The sequence below is a fragment of the Syngnathus floridae genome, chromosome 1 (genome assembly GCF_059516105.1).
Source record: "Syngnathus floridae isolate MCC-2025c chromosome 1, RoL_Sflo_1.0, whole genome shotgun sequence".
NCBI lineage: Eukaryota > Metazoa > Chordata > Actinopteri > Syngnathiformes > Syngnathidae > Syngnathus > Syngnathus floridae.
Window position 1 is genome coordinate 2,161,625 of NC_142413.1, and position 18,101 is coordinate 2,179,725.

At 44.4% G+C, this 18,101-nt stretch overlaps 1 protein-coding gene across 9 annotated transcripts in view; it reads right to left on the reverse strand.

The window, feature by feature from the left end:
* The window catches only part of nrxn2b (neurexin 2b), a 243,218-nt gene that overhangs the window by 80,320 nt on the left and 144,797 nt on the right, over window positions 1–18,101 (reverse strand). For all 9 annotated transcript variants that reach the window (XM_088392174.1, XM_088392166.1, XM_088392112.1 and 6 more), the window contains 5 exons: window positions 15,390–15,509; window positions 14,308–14,689; window positions 13,570–13,760; window positions 9,727–9,900; window positions 7,871–7,990 (listed from right to left, as the gene is read on the reverse strand). In XM_088392174.1, coding sequence (XP_088248300.1) covers window positions 7,871–7,990; window positions 9,727–9,900; window positions 13,570–13,760; window positions 14,308–14,689; window positions 15,390–15,509 — 987 coding nt within the window. The remainder of the gene's footprint in view (window positions 1–7,870; window positions 7,991–9,726; window positions 9,901–13,569; window positions 13,761–14,307; window positions 14,690–15,389; window positions 15,510–18,101) is intronic.

An 18,101-nucleotide genomic window follows, 5' to 3' on the forward strand; every position in this document is an offset into this window, starting at 1 on the left:
CCTGGATGGTGAGCTTCATGGGAAGTGGCAAAGGCGGCCATGCATTTTAAAATGCTGTCTCTGTTTTTCAGATCGCTAACTAGCTAGCTATAGCTTTAGCGATAGATAAGATGGATAAGATGGATGGATGGATACTTTATTGATCACCGGGGAGGATATTATTCTTCCTCACCTTCCTTCATTTTTTTTTTGGGGGGGTCCAAACACAAAGACGGAAAAGTGACGCCGCTAAACGGAACTGGCACAAGCCAGCAAGATGATGAAGTGAAGCAGCGCCAAGCACCGCGGCTCTCTCGGCAGGCTTATTTATTATTCATATTTATTTATATGATATTGACGGGCAGCCATCTTGAGATTCTCTTTCAGGTTCAAGTTTCGCAGCTGGCCGTCTTCATTTGGAGCCGGAGCTCCAAACGTATTTTTGTAGCTCGGATTACCAATTTCGCTGTGCGCCAATGCTAATGTCTGTGCCATTAGAGCGGCTGTAAAGTGTTTTTAAAGCATGCCCATTATTCATGCTATGGCCGTTGCTCACTTTGGCTTCACTTCCCTGGACAGCGGCTCGGCCGTCCACCGTGAATGCGTACGATCAATATGCACCGGTTACTTTTTCCTCAGATGACGCAATTTGCCGTCTCCACATGGGTTTGACTTTCCCAAGTCGCTCGTTCCTCTATCGCCGCACCCCCCACGACTTTCTCCTTTATAAATAAACAGCCCGCGTGAGCTAAAGCAACCGAAGCCGATGACTAGCAGTCGCCTTTAAGCCTATGATGAATAATTGAAAGGATTTTTGCCAGGCAGGCATTGGCATCCCGCTGCCACTTAACTGCCTCCAGGACTGATTGCCACACACAAATAAAGCCTCCCAGGAAGTTTCAAAACGTTTTCACGCACCATAGTAAAATATGCAACAATTAAAGAAGTATAGACGCAAAAGTGGAGACAAGCTTTGCGGGTTGTAAATTCCCTCTTGGTTTTGTAATTGGAGCTGAAGCGCTGAACTTTTCGTTCAAGGTACCACCGAAGGATCCGAAGGGGTTCAACAATGTCACCTTAACGCTCGACGACTTCATTCATAGACTTAAAAACATAATTGCGCATTTCTTTCAGGTGCAGCTGTCTTCATTTTCACGTGCAAAGATTTACATGAGTAAAAGCTGCATATTGAAGCAGTCCATCTGGTGATGTTTATTAATGTTGTCTTATGTTCTTATTTCTATTATTATTATTTCTACCTTTTTTGAAATGCATGAAATTTAGTTTGAATGCACATTTTTAGTAAAACAAAACCAAGCAAAGACTACTTTGTGTTTGATCTGAGCCTACCATAAAGCCACTAATTCTATCAAATAAACGCTCTGTACCATTACAAGAAACAATTTTCATTTATTTATTTGAATGGGGAATAATAATGAATAATGAATATAAGAATAAAACCATTCGAAAATATGTCAGATTATAGCTACAAAGTCCCTAGGCAGGTAAATACATAAAATATAATATTCATTTAAAATTTTAATACTTCACAAAGATAATACATCCTCTAGCCTGGTGTGCCTTGTAAATAAAAAAATGTATTAAAAGAAAATAATATCATGAATATAAAGGTTCGAAAAATGTCGTATTCAAAATAATTAACAAAATATCCTTGTGAAATTATGCACAGCAACAAGCGGGACCTGCGTCAGCTAGTCCATGTGCTTTCAAGGACTAAGGTCCCCAATTAGTAGGCGAAATAGGAAAGTGTGTACAAGTGGAATATGTGGAATATTTGAACAGTCGTGCCTCTGCTGTGGGCTGAAAACAGCGTGAATATTTTTTAAGAGCAATATACGTGAGGCAACTTTTTTTCCCTTCCTTATTTGGTCCTTGAGGGCCTAAATACCGTTAATGAAGAGCAAAGGGAAAAGCCGGACTCACCCCATTTTCTTCCTTCTAAAAAGTTTTCTGAGTAAACGTCAAGCGAGTGGTTGCACAAGGCGCTCTCGCCGACGGATCTTCGTCTCCCTTGCAAGATGTCTCAATTAACGCATTTTTTCTTTTTTTTTTTAAATGCAGCAGACAATCCCTAGCGTGTCAAAACTTCAAAAGGAGACGCTCCCTTCCAAAGGACGTCTCGTCTTTGTCTTCCCTCCTTTTCGTTGCCTTCCAACCAGATTGGAAATATGGCCTCGCAATTGTTTTCACCGGCCTCAAATTAAAAGTCGGTTACTTGCGGCCAACTCAGATGAGATGAAGGCAGCCTTGTTTCATTACAACTTTATTGCCGAATTGATCCGAGCCGCGGCGGCCGTCGATACGAAGCCAACACACACCAAACACGAGACGGAAAAATTCTCAAGAAAGGCGCTTTTCTCTCAATTGGAGACGAGGACAAATTTAACATTTGAAACGAATCCAGTTTGAACTGACCTTCACGAAAAGTCACTTACATATAACAGACAACTCCGACTGTTGCAGTCCACCAATATAAACTTGACATTCTAATAAGATAAATCGATTGTTAATCAGTCCAAACCAAGATGGAAATCATTTTCCAACAAACACACCACTGGAGCCTACATGCTCTTTAGGGGGGTGACGGTCCCCATTAGAAAGACCAAACAAGAATGTGTGTACAAGTGGAATACGTAGAGCAGGTGTCAAGCTTATTTTTGTCACAGGCCGCGTTGTCGTCATAGTTTCTTTTGGACCCAAATAAATGTATGAACGCCCCATATTATATATTTATATAGTATAAGCTACAAAACAAACTGACAAATAACTTTTTTTCAAATCAGTCTTTTCGGGCCACATAAAATGATGTGGCGGGCCGTATCTGGCCCCCGGGCCTTGACTTTGACACCCCCGGTGATGCAGAGGAAGAAGATATGAACACTTGTGACTCTGCTGAAAACAATTAAGACCATTAAATATGAAGATATTCAATCCCTTTGAGACGTCATCACAAGCCAGCGACGCGACCCCCTTCCCTTCTCGTCCTCCCACACGCTAGCGACACACAGGCTGATCAAAAGTGAAAAGCTAATGAGACGGAAGTGAAGCCGCCACCCCGCGAGAAGACAAGAGCCAGGGACACAATGGGACGATTGATCAAGCAGAGGGTGGTGAGGCTGCCGATACCGGCGCCTCTCCTGGGAGCATCGTGACAGAAAACACCGAAAGCAATATTAATTATGCACACATTTTGTTTTCAGTCGAAGCACGCGGAGATCGCAGACATGTGTTCCTATGATATTTAAAATGTGCATGCCGATTCATCAAAATTCTCCTTCCTTTCGGCCTGGCTAATTTCCAAAAATGCCGTGACTCCTATCGTTAACGACACAAGCGTGAAATGAAACTAATAAAAAAATATAAAGCCAGTCGGGCTCATGTTAATTAGTGGAACATGCAAACATGGTGAAGCAGCGTTTGGCTGTTATGCCGCACGCAAACATGGCATTGGACATTCTATTATTAATTTTAGTAATCTACATTTATATACCCTACTTTTAAAACTCTTTTGCTTATTTAAATGTTGTACTTTTACTGATGCGAAGCACATTGAGTTACGAAATGCACTCCGTCGATAAATCGGCCTCGTCTTACGATCTCATCAGAGCAGCCGCCTTTTGATTGCAGCATTCCCCTTCTCCCTTCAGGATGTGCGACATGACTGGCAAAATTCATTAATCAAATGTGCATGGGGAAAAGCACTCAAATATAATATAATACAGTCATAAAATGCAGCATATAAAAGAAAAGCCGTCTCCCTGTTGTGTTAGAGTGGAAGTGCTTTTGGGGGTGGAGAAGAAGTCTGCCCTGACTTTTATGTTACAGTCGAACGTTCCTATAATGGATGAGGAAGAAAGTCTTCCACAGATACTCGAATGCATGTAGCCTGTCAATCATTAGCAAAAAAAAAAAAGCTATTTGTTATTTCTCGAAAACTGAGGGGTACGTTCCTTCCCTATGCCGTGAGACTGTTTAACTCTTTCGCGGGGGTTAGGCACTATTTATCATTTATTCATTTGATCTATTTAATTATTAATGATCAATAACCTACGTATATATCTAATCAGATCTCTTCCTCTCTTTTGTTATTGTTTTTGTCGTGCCCAATATTTATGTTGTCTATTTATCTATGTATGTTTATTTTTATATTGTTTATGTATTTGTGTATTTATTTATGTACTCAACTGCTGGCCTCTAAATTTCAATAAATCTAAATAATAATAAATCCATCCATCCATCCGTCTGTCCGTTCAGCTATCTATCTATGTCGCATATCTATGTTGTATCTATGTATATATTTGCTAAGGGTAGTTTCCAAACCCATACTGTGCCCCTCCCTCATAGGAGCACATCTCTCCCACCCCTTTTCTAATTTTCTTTCGATTCTGGTTCCAAAAGGTCAAAATTACCAACTGAATAGAACCAAACCATACCCTGCTGCAGTGAAAGGGGCGGAGCCAGACAAACTGCAGTCTGCTGATTGGTGGATAAAAACAGGAAGATGAGCAGCAGCAAGTCCCACCTCGTTTACCGTGTCACGCTCCCACGCCGAGGATAAGGTTGTATAATTCCGTCTGTGAGACTTAAGCCCAATAAAAGCCTTCCGAGGACACTCGAATCACCACAAGGACGAAACGCGCAAAATTCCACGCAGGGCTTTGCTAGAGGAATCTATTAGAACGACTCCGCGATGGGGAATGAAAGATTATCGCCCTCTTGGAAAGCCGCCATTTATCACCTCATTGGCCTCCGTGTTCACGCCCGCCTCGGCGCCGCCGTGCTCATGCTACGGAAAATCCATTACTGGTCTCGCTCGGCACAAGAGGCAAGATAGTTATAACGAGCAGGAAATATAGGGAGACTTGTGATTCCGTGCAGAAGAAAATGGCCCTAAAGATATTTTACTAATTACTGTGAATCGTTTGCATTTTTTTTTACATTCACATGAGATCCCAAAACGTGAATCTCATTCTCAGCCATATAGATTTAATTTCTTTCTGCAAACCACGCTTAGAAAAAGATGCACTGTTCTTTCGTGATAATGACTTTCTTTTTTAAAACGAGCTAATGGATAAATGTCTGGATATTTTCACCACCATTTCAAGTTTCTTGGTAACGCAATCAATTTTGGCATCTGGAAAGCGTCCAAGGCCACACTCAAGGTCGACGGAAAAGTCCGGGAGATGATTGGATTGCTTTGGCGAATCACTATCGATGCGTCAAGATTGTTCGTCGCTTATGAATGCGACGGAAAAGCTAACATCAGCTGAAATGAGCTAAAATGAGCGAAAATCAACTTCGGAATAAACAGGTGAGAAACTGTCAGCCATTTTAGGCTTGCCAAAGAAAACCCCCGATACCAACACTTCCTCCATTTTGTCTACTTTCAGCACTCGCGAGAGAAATTACCCAGAGGACCAGAGGTGACTATCGGAATCTAAAGAGCGATTCGACTGATAAGACGCACCTGAGATATAATTCAAGCTTGATTATTTGACTCCTCTCCTCTCTTCCTCCCCATTCCAAAATGGAGCCCAGGGCTTTCGTGACGTTTGCATTTGTCTTGAGTGGTCTCAAAGCAATTACCAAGCCTTGTTAGTTGTCCTTTAATGCACTTTGCGGCTTAAAAGCCATCCCCCTTCTTTAATTAAACCCAAGAAGGCACCGCCGCTCTGGATCGACAGCGAAGCAGAAACTCATCAAGAGCAAAGCAAAAAGTTTCGGGCGGGTGAATTCCGAGCCTGTCGAAGATAAAAGGAGCAACTGGGAAGGGATTTTTGGGCTAAGTCAACATTTCCCTTTTCAGCCAACAGACGTGTCCTTTCTTTTGCGTGCTCAAGTGGATGCAAATTGCCAGATAGACGCCACCTCCTCAAAGTGCGCCTTCGTCGCTGCCCAACCGGTCGGCGTGCGAACGATAAAAGCATGCCGAGCAATTACGCCGTGCACTCACGTCGGGTTGAGCCTAACGAGGCGGCCGGTAATTGCAGGGCCGCCTGGAAAATGGTGGCGAAGACGAAGTCGGAGGCGGGAGCATCGCTCATCGGAAAATGCGCTGGAGAGCTCAGCTCGCCAGCAAGACGTCTGATTTAGTTTGCCATTTGAATGATCCGCTTTGAGAGCGTAACAGCCCGTCCTTGTCTGTCCTTGGGTGTGCCTAATATTGTGACCGGCCAAACTGCGTGCATAACAGTAATCAGCGAGGGCACGGAGATGGAATAAATATGGCCGACAGCTGACTTCACGAAATGCGTACTTGCCCTAGCAGACTCAAAGAGCTTTAGAAAAAAAAACTAAATGGGGAATCACCCAAATGGTCTTTCCCCGTCTCCCTGGAGGCCTGCATCTCATCTTCGCTTCTTCTGGCTCACGGGAAAACGTGAAAGAGAATCAAAGGTGAGCGCATGCGCATCATTTCCGTTTTAAGTGGCTTCCAGGAGAATAAGACGCAACACCAAGGGGCTCACTTAGATAACTGCACATAGACAAATGGATCACAGCAGGCCGCTATTGAATAACAGTGGCTTCGCCGCATGTGTGACTGCCCGTGTGGAAAAATCAAGACGTTCCTGATTTTTGCATATAGCGGCCATCGCATATACACTGAGCATTGATCACTGCATAAAGTCACAAAACTGCTGTTATTCCAATCAAATGAGTCAATTGCACTAATTTGCAACGCCATGTTCTCTTCACGCAATAAATATTATTCCCTCATCGGTAAGAGCCCACGCTATCTTTGAGTTTTCTTAACATCGTTTATTTTTTTGCTGTCTGTTGCCAAGACAACACGACGAATGAAAATCCGTTCTTAACTGCTGGATAAAAGTGAAGAAAAAATATATATACTGTTGACGGTGTAATACAAACAAAGCAAAATTGTTGGTTATTAAAAATGCGAACGGGATTCTTCTCTGCCGGATTTAGAAGACATTCGTTTTGACTTTGAAAGGAGAACGTCTTCATCTTAGCACTCATCATTTTGGACAAGCGGAAGCTCGCTCGTATCCTGTGCAGGGAGCTTCTGTGATTTATTTGGGCAGCCCTGCCTCCCTGCTTCTCTGCTCATGAACGACCACAAGCTCGGCGTGCAACCAACACTCTTTATTAAGTCATAAAGCACAACTTCTGTGTGTTTGCCCGCAGTAAGACAGCCAGAAATATGATTTTAGGCGGAATGCGCAAATAAGTGTTTCATAAGCGACAAATAGAAGGAAAATAGAATTGAGCTCCGAAACGTTCCCCGTGTCGGCAAAGACAAAGATGACTCAGAATCATCTGATTTGCGGTCGCTCGTTCATAAATGTCACCACATCGAACATCCTACCTTGAGTTCCAGAGGACAAATCCCGGAGAGCGGGCCGACTCAGACACAATTTGTCATGAGTCAGCCGTCGCCAAGGACAAAAGGCCGAAACGTTTGGCGGGCGAAGCAAAGAAGGCCAGGAAGAAGAAAGAGCCGGCAATAAAGAGAACAAAGCGATGGATTAACCCAGCTCCATTTTGGGGTCAAGTGGATGAAATATGCTTGTGAGGGATCCAAACTGGCAGGGTGGACGCCAAAAGACTCCAAAGCTGTGACGACCCCACGAGGAAGGAAAACGTGTAGTCTATCTAACACACACCTGAAAAATCGTGTGTGTGTGCATTTTCGCAAATGACCCGACTTACCTGGGAGGCCCTCACGGGTCTTTTAACTTGCTTTCCACTTGTGCTTAAACCATTCATGCTATAAATCAGAATGTCAACGTTGCCTGTGGATGTTTATCAGAACCTAGCAAAGCAGTGGTACTACACGTTCCCCGCAGGGCATTGACACAAACACGCAAGAAAAGGAAAGAAGAAGAAAAAAAAAAAGTGAGGGACTCACGGTCATTGCAAAATGAGCCTCCGTAGGACGTCATGCTGCAGTCGCAGTTGAAACCCTCCCATTGCTGGAGACAAACCCCTTGATGGTAGCAGGAGTCCTCCGTACAGGTGGTACTTGGTCCTAAAAAGGAAATTAATATATTAAAAAAATCTTCCATCTTCTCTACGCACACTCGTGGCTGACAATGAGGCACTCTAAAGCGCAGATTCTCAAATCAACACAAAAGCGTGACCTTTTTCTTTGGACTCACTTTTTTTTCCGCCTCACAAAATCGTGCCCCAACACGAAGGTTTGCTCTAAAAATAGAAGCTCGCTGGGCTGGGATTGTTCTGAAACTATCAGCATTAAAAAAAAAAAAAAAAAGACGACGCACGCACACATGCGGACGCTTCAGTGCCAGAGTAATTGGCTAGTCAGTAGAACAGATATCGTCCTGAAAATTCAATTAAAACACATCAATACATGATCCAGGAGATGTGTTCATGCGAGATACTTTATACTTAAAGGAAATTAGTTTCATTTTTCTTTAAACTGCGTGGCTGGCTAATTACTCGGCACACTCATAAAAGTTTCCCTTGGGGTGGTAATTAAACATTGTGTCATATTAAATGGAAGGGGGGGGGTGACTATTGATCAGCCGCCCGAAAAGTCGCAGTCGTCCACATTTCGAGCACAAATATAAATGTTTATGAAAAACAAGGAGGAATAAACAAAATGGCTGTCCTGATAAAAATGGGCTGCTTTTATATGTACACTTATATTTTTATACTTTTTGTCTTATACACTTATATTTTTCTACTTTTATACTAAAAGCCTGTTGATTTTCAACAGCAACTGACAAAAGATAATCTCATGTACTTTCAAAACCCCTTGATCAAGAACTGTGTAAAAGACTCGACAGCAAAGAACATTTTAAGGGAAAGGTTTTCCGTGCGCAAAGCCAGCCTGATCTCTTTTGTTTTACCTTTGGCTGGCAAAAAAAAAAAAAAAAAAGTCAAAAGAGGACAACGGTGTTTGCATGGTAAGAGATGCGTTATCTTTATCAAGGCACCGTGCAGCTTGAGCTGGACTCGCTCCACAGACACGGACCGAATCTCGCCCAAGGCCAGTCGGGGCCCAGTTCGTTAAAAAACAGCGGCTCAGCTCTCTGGCACTGCCGCCCAAGCGTTAATATTAGCATTCGTTAGCATTTAGTGGCTACTGGGAGTTAGCTTTGTGGAGTTCTTAGCTATGTATGAAGTCAAGTACTGTATACCTGTGGGCAGGTAATGAGCAGAAGTACCAACAAATGGAAAATAAAAAAATGTTTGATCAGTGCCGCACTGTTTCAGCCAGTGTGAACCTGGGGGAAATCAAGACTGCGCTCTTTGACGCTGAGTACGCCTTCGAGACGGGGTGGAGGCATAAAAGACGGGCTATTGCCAAAATCCAGTGAGATATCCCAGATTTGAACCGACGGACACATACGGCTGGAGACTGCGACGGAGAAAAAGCAGAGGTAAACACGCAGGAAATGCAAGATTAATGAGGCGAGCGGCGAGGGGGGCGGCGGCATGGCTGAGATTAGCTACTCGGAGAGATTCTTCGCTCATGCAGGTTTTATGGCGCAATAGAGGGGATTTACAGATGACAGGGGCTTAGACTGCAAAGGCTGCCCGCGGGTTTGGGAGAGCATGGGCGTGGCCACGGGTGTATATCAGTAAATAACATCCACACAAGCGCTCGCTGATGCCAGGCTCGGGGGATACGACTCGGGCAGGGGAAAAATAACATTTACTCGGAGTTAATCAGGATGGAATAGGACTGGGACGGTATCAAATCACGCACGTCGTCTTTTATTTAGGCAAGCCACATACCTTCGCAGCCTCGATCCACCTGGCCCACCCTGTGGAGGGCATCTGCAATCATGTCGGGGAGTCTCCCGTTCAGGTCCACGGAGGCCAGGCAGCCCTGGTAGCCATCCCGGGACGCAATTAGCTTGGGCAGATTAGTGTACATGCTCTTGATCACGCCACCGATGTACAGCTCTCCTGCAAGACAAAGTACATCAACATATGCATAATTTAATACAAATTGAGATACAAATGAACAAAGTCATGCAGGTTATATTTCGGACACGTTTTGTTGTCATGAAGCCATGCTAATTGCTAAGCTAACCTAAAATTGACACAGTTAGCATGTCATGTTTAACATCAGAATCGTGCTTGGATCATTGAGTCGACTTTTTACAGAAGTCTGGCTGGGGAAAAAAAAAAATATATATATGTATATATATATATATATATATATATATATATATATATATATATATATATATATATATATATATATGTATGTATGTATAAATTTGGTCAAGTCCTTCGAAATGCTAGCGGCAAAAAGCCGCAAGCCAAACTTTCAACTTGCCGCCCCGAGGAAGCAATGAGCCAAAAGGTCAATTATACGTGGACTTTGTGTAATGGAATAAGTCAATGATGTTTGCAAACTTCTCCCCAGAATTAATGAGGACTTGACACTTCATGTTTCCCCGCCTGGGCCTTACAATCAATATAATGAATTCATTAGTCTGATAGAGTGATGCGGTAAACTCACAGCTGGGGGAACCATTTAGCAAATATGAAATTATCTGTATGGAGTTCATCTCCGAAGAGCAAACGGCGCGGGGCGCTTTGTTCCAGACGCCGCCGCTTGACTGCACAAAGAGGAATTGGGCGAGGGTGTGCGAGCTGCAAAAAAATCTTTTTTGGCAAGCTGCTTTGGTCTTTTTTTGTCAATTGCGCAACAAATTCCTTCAAAGCATCGTTCACCTACATCTAAGGCCTTCTTATACTCGAGGAAATTACTGGAGAGCAATACGGATCCTTGGGCCCCAGTTTGTTTTGAAATGAAGGTTGTTTATAAAGTTAATATTTCATCTGAGCGGACCAACTTTGTGCTCCACGGTAAGAACTGTGCGTTACAGTGATGAGTAACCACTTTCCCCGAGTGTCCCGGTCTGACTCCGCTGTCCGAGCGGTGATGAATGCTCGTGCTGCGGAATAGCGCCGAGCCATCCAAAAGGCACGAGCAATTATAGCCGTGCAGACGTCGCCAGAGACCGAACACCTCCGCGTCTCCATGGTTACCGTAATGACCTCTCATGGGCCGGAGGAGGAAATCGGGAATGCTAAGATTCAGAGCTCAAACAGGCCACCTCGTCTTTGAATGTGCTCGACGGGAATTGCCGTCATCGGTGATCGTTGCTAATTTTATGGGAATGGGCAACTGTGATTTGATCATGAAGTGATGACCTAATTCTTTACAAAGCAACACCAGAAATGGGAGCAATTTGAGATCTATTTATTCACCTTCCCCGAGAATTCAATGACAGCTGAGCGAATGCATAACGCCACGACCACATTGCGTGTTTTGCATTAACTACCGTCTTTGCATTCCGGGGATTTCGCACGACTAATTGGTATCAAGTCTTTAACATGCGTACAAAATGAGCAGAATAGAGAGTGGAAATTAGATTGGCTCCTAATAGCTATTGATCACTTTGCTGTTTGCATTCAGTGAGCAGGAAGCAGTTTAAGGTTTGGACAGCAGAGGAATCTTGCAGTTACCGCTAAATAATGATTCATGTCTTCTTGGTCAAGAGGGTTGAGGCATGTGGCGAGAGAGAAAAATAATAATAAGAAAGCTGGATGGCGTGCGGTGCTTATTTTGACATTAGTCAATCAAGTGGCTGGAACAACGACACCGTGGCCGGTTTTGTAAACATCCATTTTGTCATATTAAAGTGCGGCTCCGGTTCCAGATGATGTTCCCAGCTGGTGCAAGCAAGGCTGAATTTATTCCTCGATTCATTTTTCTTTTTATTATTATTTCATTTCCGCCCATTCAGCGTCATCGGAGAGTCAAAATCCCCTGCGGGCTGTTGTGTTAAAACAGCCTTTGTTTTGTAGCGGGAGAAAAAAAAAAAAACGTACCCTAAAGAAACATTAACTCATTCACTGCTAGCATAGTTAAAATGGACGTCTACGGCAGTGAATGAGTTGATACGAGTGAAGGTTATTTATTAGAACTTTTCAGTGAGTCTTTGAAGGGCTTCAAAATGTGTGCGTCATAACACACTTTCATTCCCACTCCATCAAGGTTAGCATTGTTAAGGAAAATTATAACTAAAATTGACCCAAAAAATGATTCACGAAATAAAATAATAATGAAAAAAAAAAACGAAAACTAACTGGAACTACATCTTATGTTTAGAAGACTAATAACCATTCGTGAAAATATCCTTTTTATTTCCTATTTATTTCAGTATTGCTGCGAACAGAAATAGGAAGGTTTGAGAACTTTTCATTCACTAAATAATCCATATTAAAAAAAACTATAACCAATGCTGAAATTAACAAATATTACACTACAATAAAGGATTTAAAAAATTAAAAAATACCGGTATTAACAAACTTGCTCTAAAAGCAAATTACAGTTGAGTTAAAAAAATAATAAAAATCAACACAAAGTGCACTTTGCTTCTTTGACCGGTCGTTTCCATTTACTTTGCGCTTGCCCATATTTGCCCGTCATAGTTGACCTTGTCGTCGGACATTTCACACTTCACACATCCCTCCACTCGATTCCTTTCCTACCACTTTTACAACCGGCATCGCGGCTCATTGGCGCTAAACCTCCCCCGATGGATATAAAGTAGACCATAACTAATTTTCGCCAGGAGTCCACCCAAAAAAAAAAAATTTGAACAAAGATAGTCACATGAAATGACACACACCGTCACGTTTGCCCTATTCCGAAAACGGCCTCGCCTGCTGATTAACGCCGTGTGAGATCAAACCGAAATTGACGGCAGCACGTGAAACAAACGCCCGCCCGGCGCATCGTCTCGTCCCCGCCCGCAAAGTCAGCCATGTCGGCTGGCTGGAGTTGAGACATTCATAGCATCTGACGGCAGGCGCTAATCCAGCTACGCGGCGTGCGATTTGTTTGGCCATTATCATGCAAATGCGTCGGGCGCTTTGACGGGGCTTCATTACAAAGCCTTCACCTCCGTCATTTGCGATAGCACGCCAGGTGCAAATTGAAGCGCTCTCCAAAAAGGAAATTATACCCAGCTTGTATTACATATCCAGCGCAGGCATGTAATGCGTATTTACTCAGCCACATGTAAACAATCTGATTTTTTTTTGGTAAATGAACGATTTATGTCACGCGTATGTTCGACACACGAGACGATCCGGTTATCTTTGGTGGCAGCGTTTTCTTCTTATAACCTGTTATTCCTTTTTTTGCTGACAAAAAGATAGCTGGAAGCTTATTTTTGTTTTTATTTTGCAAGCAATGAGAAACCTGGGATCGCTCACGCACTCGTACAAAAAGACACACACATATACACACATATAAAGCAACTCTCTACCGGCAAGATAAAACTGGGAGAATTGTTTCTCTTCTTTTGATATACAGGTTGAAAAGCATGCCAGGGAGATTGTGGGAATTGCTATATCTGTGTTTTATTCCCCAGACTGCCGCACGCATTCAGCATATTTCTAAAGATGTACGAAATCGGGAGGTAAATTACTCGAATATGCGTCGGTACATTTGTCAAGAGGATTCCTCGCTCGAGCTGTGTTTATTCTGGAGTACACTTGTCTGCCATTACAGCGGAGGTTAATCTCGTTATTTTTTTTTTAATGGCTTACCTTTGAGGTCCAGGTTGCGGGCTCCGCTGGAGTGCTGCGTCACGGTGCGCGAGTCAATCTTGAGCGTGTGCACGTTATTAGCGTCCCGGGACACCACCACATTGTGCCACTGGTTGTCGTTCAGCGGCTTGTCCGAGTTGCCCTTCATTAGCGACGGGCCGTTGCCGAGGTCAAAGACGTAGTGGACGTACCTGGGGGAAGGGAGATGGTGATGATGATGATGACAACGATGTGTGTGTGTGAAGTCTTCCAAATATAATCTCGCTGCTGTCCTCCGTGCCCCTTCATGCCACACCAATTTGTCTGGAGGTGCTTTAAGATGGATGACGCTTCAGTCTCAATGCCTCCATATTTTCCATGTCGCCCATTTGTTTGTCCTTATTTTAAATTGCACATCAGCCACTCTCACATGTGCTTTGGGGACTCAGCCTTGACATACAGCAAGTGTCATTCCGTCGCTCTCCGGCTGGCTGGAAATATTTCTGCCGGAGTCGAGCTGGACGCAAAAGTAGCCTTTCGTCTTAACTTTGCGAGTGGCGGCTTTTCGCAGGCCTATTTTGGGCCGAGGCGATTTGGGCTGTTGCACTCATGACGACGCCAGCGCCAAATCCTCGCCTCTTTTGTCTGCGTACACGGCTAAATAGGGAACACGAGGAACTCAAAGCCTCTTTCCTGGTATCGTCCTAAAGAGCTTTTAGAGGGAGAACAGCTTCCTGCTGAATGCTCACGCACACTCACCCTTTGACCAGTTCCACCACGATGAAGTCGCTTCCATCGCCAGAGTTGAAGAGCATCAAGCCGTCGGGCGTGGTGGTTTTGAATTGGAAAAAAAGGTGCATGGAGGCGTAGGCCTGCAGCGTGGCCAGCGCCAAGTAGCTGCCTTTGGTTCGGAAGGTCACCGGGTCGGCGATGATGTGGCGCATGCCGAAGCGGGCGTTGAGTTCGCAGTAGGAGATGTCGCCGTTTTTGCACTGGTCCAGGTACGGCACGCCGTTGAAGGCCAGGCCCTGCAGGTGGCCGATGAAGTTGGACGGCACGACAGAGATGAAGCGGCGCTCCGTCATGATGCCCGTCTCGATGTTGTGGAACTCCAGACGCGTGTGCGCGCCGGTCATCTGGCCTACAATCGATAAACATCATTCATTAACAGAACGCAGATAATGCCGGCGTGTTGCTCCGCTTCGGGCGGCGTCTGGGGAAATATTGAGCTTCGGGTTACGCGACAAGAATTATACAAGGGTTGAAAATTCAATATTGCTCAGAACAATATTTAGTCTCATTTGCAGGGAAGGAAATGAGACAAACACCGCAGAATGCGGGGATGTGTTTATCGGTTCGCATTTAGTCAGATTAGCGGATTTTTCCGACTACGAGATGCACGAAAAATCATAATTATTATTATCAGATGCGCGTTATGTGTAGAAATTGCAGTTTTTATTTGCTGGAGCAATGCATGGAATAACTTGCCAAAAAAGACTTTTTCTTTGAGACGGCACCTAAATCAAAAAATGATGGTGGTGGCACAGCAATTAAGTTTTTTTTTTTTTTTTTTGCCTCATAAAGCAGGCAGACCTTGACAGGGTCATCCATTGCTCGCGGACGCGCCGCGCCCTCTTCCGATCCCGTACGTTATTTTCTTCAAGTCTGTCCTCATCCTCTGCTTCAGTCCTTTGCCGAAGGCCACAATATGTGACTCGGCCTCATCTTTTCGACATTTCGTCCTTCCACTTGCTGTTTTGGTAGCGACTCTCCTGCCGAGTTTCCGGGACCGAATCCAAATGAAACATTTGCTCTCGCCCTTTTGCAAACGCGCAACCCACCTTCCACGGTGACGTTGTCGACGGAGAGCTGCAGGCTCTTGCCTCTTCGCACCACCTTCACCGTGTGCCACTCGTTATCGTTCAGCTTCTGGCCCGCAAACAGAGTCTCGGGTCCTTTGCCTGTGGATGAGTGATGGAGTGAAATTACGACATTGCAGGAATTGTGTGTGTGTGTGTGTGTGTGTATATAAGTGTGTGTATAAGTGTGTGTCTGTGTGTGTAGCATCAACACGCAGATGTTTTTTTTTTTTCCTTTCTGGCACAGTCGGTGACAAAGGAAGTAGAGAAAACTCAGATAGGTTCACGCCAGTTTTACAACATACATAGTGGAACATACCAATTAAAAAAAAAAAAATTGTGAAGCAAGATAAAAAAAAAAAAGACTTCAAAATAATGAAAAAACAAAATGGCCGCTACTTCATCTCGTATGTTTATGTCTCCATGTTTATATCTGCGACTCAAGGCCGACGAGGTGGCGCTCGAAAGTGGCTTTCACTTAATCATTTCACCCATGAGAAACATCTCGTGCTCACGCGGATGATTTCAATGCAAGAAACCTTGAGCGATGTCCGAGCGCTTCACCGAACATATTGTCAAATAAATTTAACAAAATTACAAAAGGGGGCAGCCAGGTTGAGAGCAATGATCACCGCTCGCCAACATGGAGGCGAGAAATCACAATGGCACTCAACAACACGAGCCCCGGGCACTACCTGGCGAGACGTCACCGGCCGAGTGACTCACGGCCACAAATGGCGGCAGCGGGAAGGCGACAACAACGGCGGCTGCGTAGACATTTATTTGTCCTGGTCACTCAAGCATATGCGAGCAACATGTCGAGAGCGGAGGAGTCACAGCGGGGGAGGGCGCGAAGAGCCAAGTCAAAAGGTTGACGTTTGCCCGGAGGGAGATGTTGATGCTGCTAAGCTAACGAGACAGTTTGGAGTTCAATCAAGAGCATTCGACAGACTAGAAAGACGTTAGCTCTACAAGTGGCTAAATGATATGCTACTTTTTAGATCCTTTTAACGTGTTGCTTTCCAGGATAGCGAGAAAGCTACGAGGCTTCTTGTGCACTCTTCCCATCCACGTTTTTAAAAGGCGCCATTCTACACATTCTCATTAATATTAACGATGACAGCCTGTCATATTCAGTGAAATGGCCTCCGGGCAGTCTCACCTTGTTTGTTGTCCTCATCACTACTTGCTGCAAATAAGCACGTATTCGATCACTACCGCCCTCTAGTGGCGTCAAGAGGTTGAGCCACTGGCCCTGCTATGACGGCTCCCGAGTGCCAAGTCGACTTCTGGCAGATGGGCCGGTTCTGCATGATGTCACGCCGGGCGACCTGGCAAGCATGCCAGCCACATGCGCGCTCTACTACAATTGAGGAAGATTCAAACTGGAAGGGCAGACGGTGAGCGCGTGAGGTAGTTAATGGACGTTTAGTCCTCACAACCTTCACACGTGATTACGCCAGGTCGGCTGGGGGAGAGAAGGCCAAAACATTCCGTCAGGCCAATCATCGTTGACTCCTGAAGAAGTCTGTACACAAGGCTAAAAGCTAGCAGAGAACGTACAGTGAGCCGAATGAACACTGCAATAGCAGCCATTTTATGCAGATTATGCAAAATATAAAAATACAAACTGCAGTTGTGATTGTCATTCTTCGCTGAGGATCAAGAATCCATGCCTGTGCATGTTGTTGTATTATCCTCCATTTGACTTCAAATACTATTTGTTTAAAGCGTTAAAATACCACAACACAAAGTTAGCCCGTTAGCATTAAGCCAACCATGCTAACCACCATACAGCGCTCGCATCAGATTTTCGTTCACAGGTAAAAAAAAAAAAAATGCCCAAGTGACAGCTTGACTGAAACAAAAACAGAACAGCAAGTCATGGAAATCATTCAAAAAATAAAAACATACCTGCCTCTGCGGATGGCAAACAAACACACGCGCACACACACAAAACAACACTTAGGAAATTAAACGAGTCTCCTTGCAGGCAAACACCTGCTCGACTAAAACAGAGCGTCGGCACGGTCGATGAAAATGATTCTAAAACCTCCCCCGTGGTGGAATGTTTGCATTAATGGCGAGCCACTCTGTTAACCGACTGCCAGATTTGAATGTGCTCCGTTTAAAAAGCAGGACGGCTGGAAATTACACTCGAGTCAGGCTGGAAGCGACCACTGGATGGAGGCAAGAGCGCGGCGGCCATTACTGACCACATTTTTACTGACTTTTTACTGCTTTGAGAGAGTACACACAAGTGACCCCGAAGGACTTGTTACATGTGTTTTTTTGTTTTTGTTTTTTTTCCTCTTGCCACTAACAGCAAAGACCCGCAATGGTTACGTAAGGCTGCACAAGTTAACGCGTTGTTGTCTTAACAAAAGATGGGATTTACCCTGCACGGCTCCAAGGCCTCCTTTTTGACGCTAATGCCATTTGGCTCCTATCTTAAGATATCACATTTGCCATCTCGGGCGCATGGCCGCCGGTCTAATGAAAAGCTCTGTGCTGAATTTGTGTGTGTGCGCAAAAAGCCATCCCCAAACCACTCTGTCAGTAAAGACAGAAGAATTAAAAGAAAAAGTGTTTATCATTGTCAAGTAATTGTCATTTTAGACCACAGGTGTCAAACTCAAGGCCGGGGGCCAGATCCGGCCCGCCACATCATTTTATGTGGCCCGCGAAGACTAG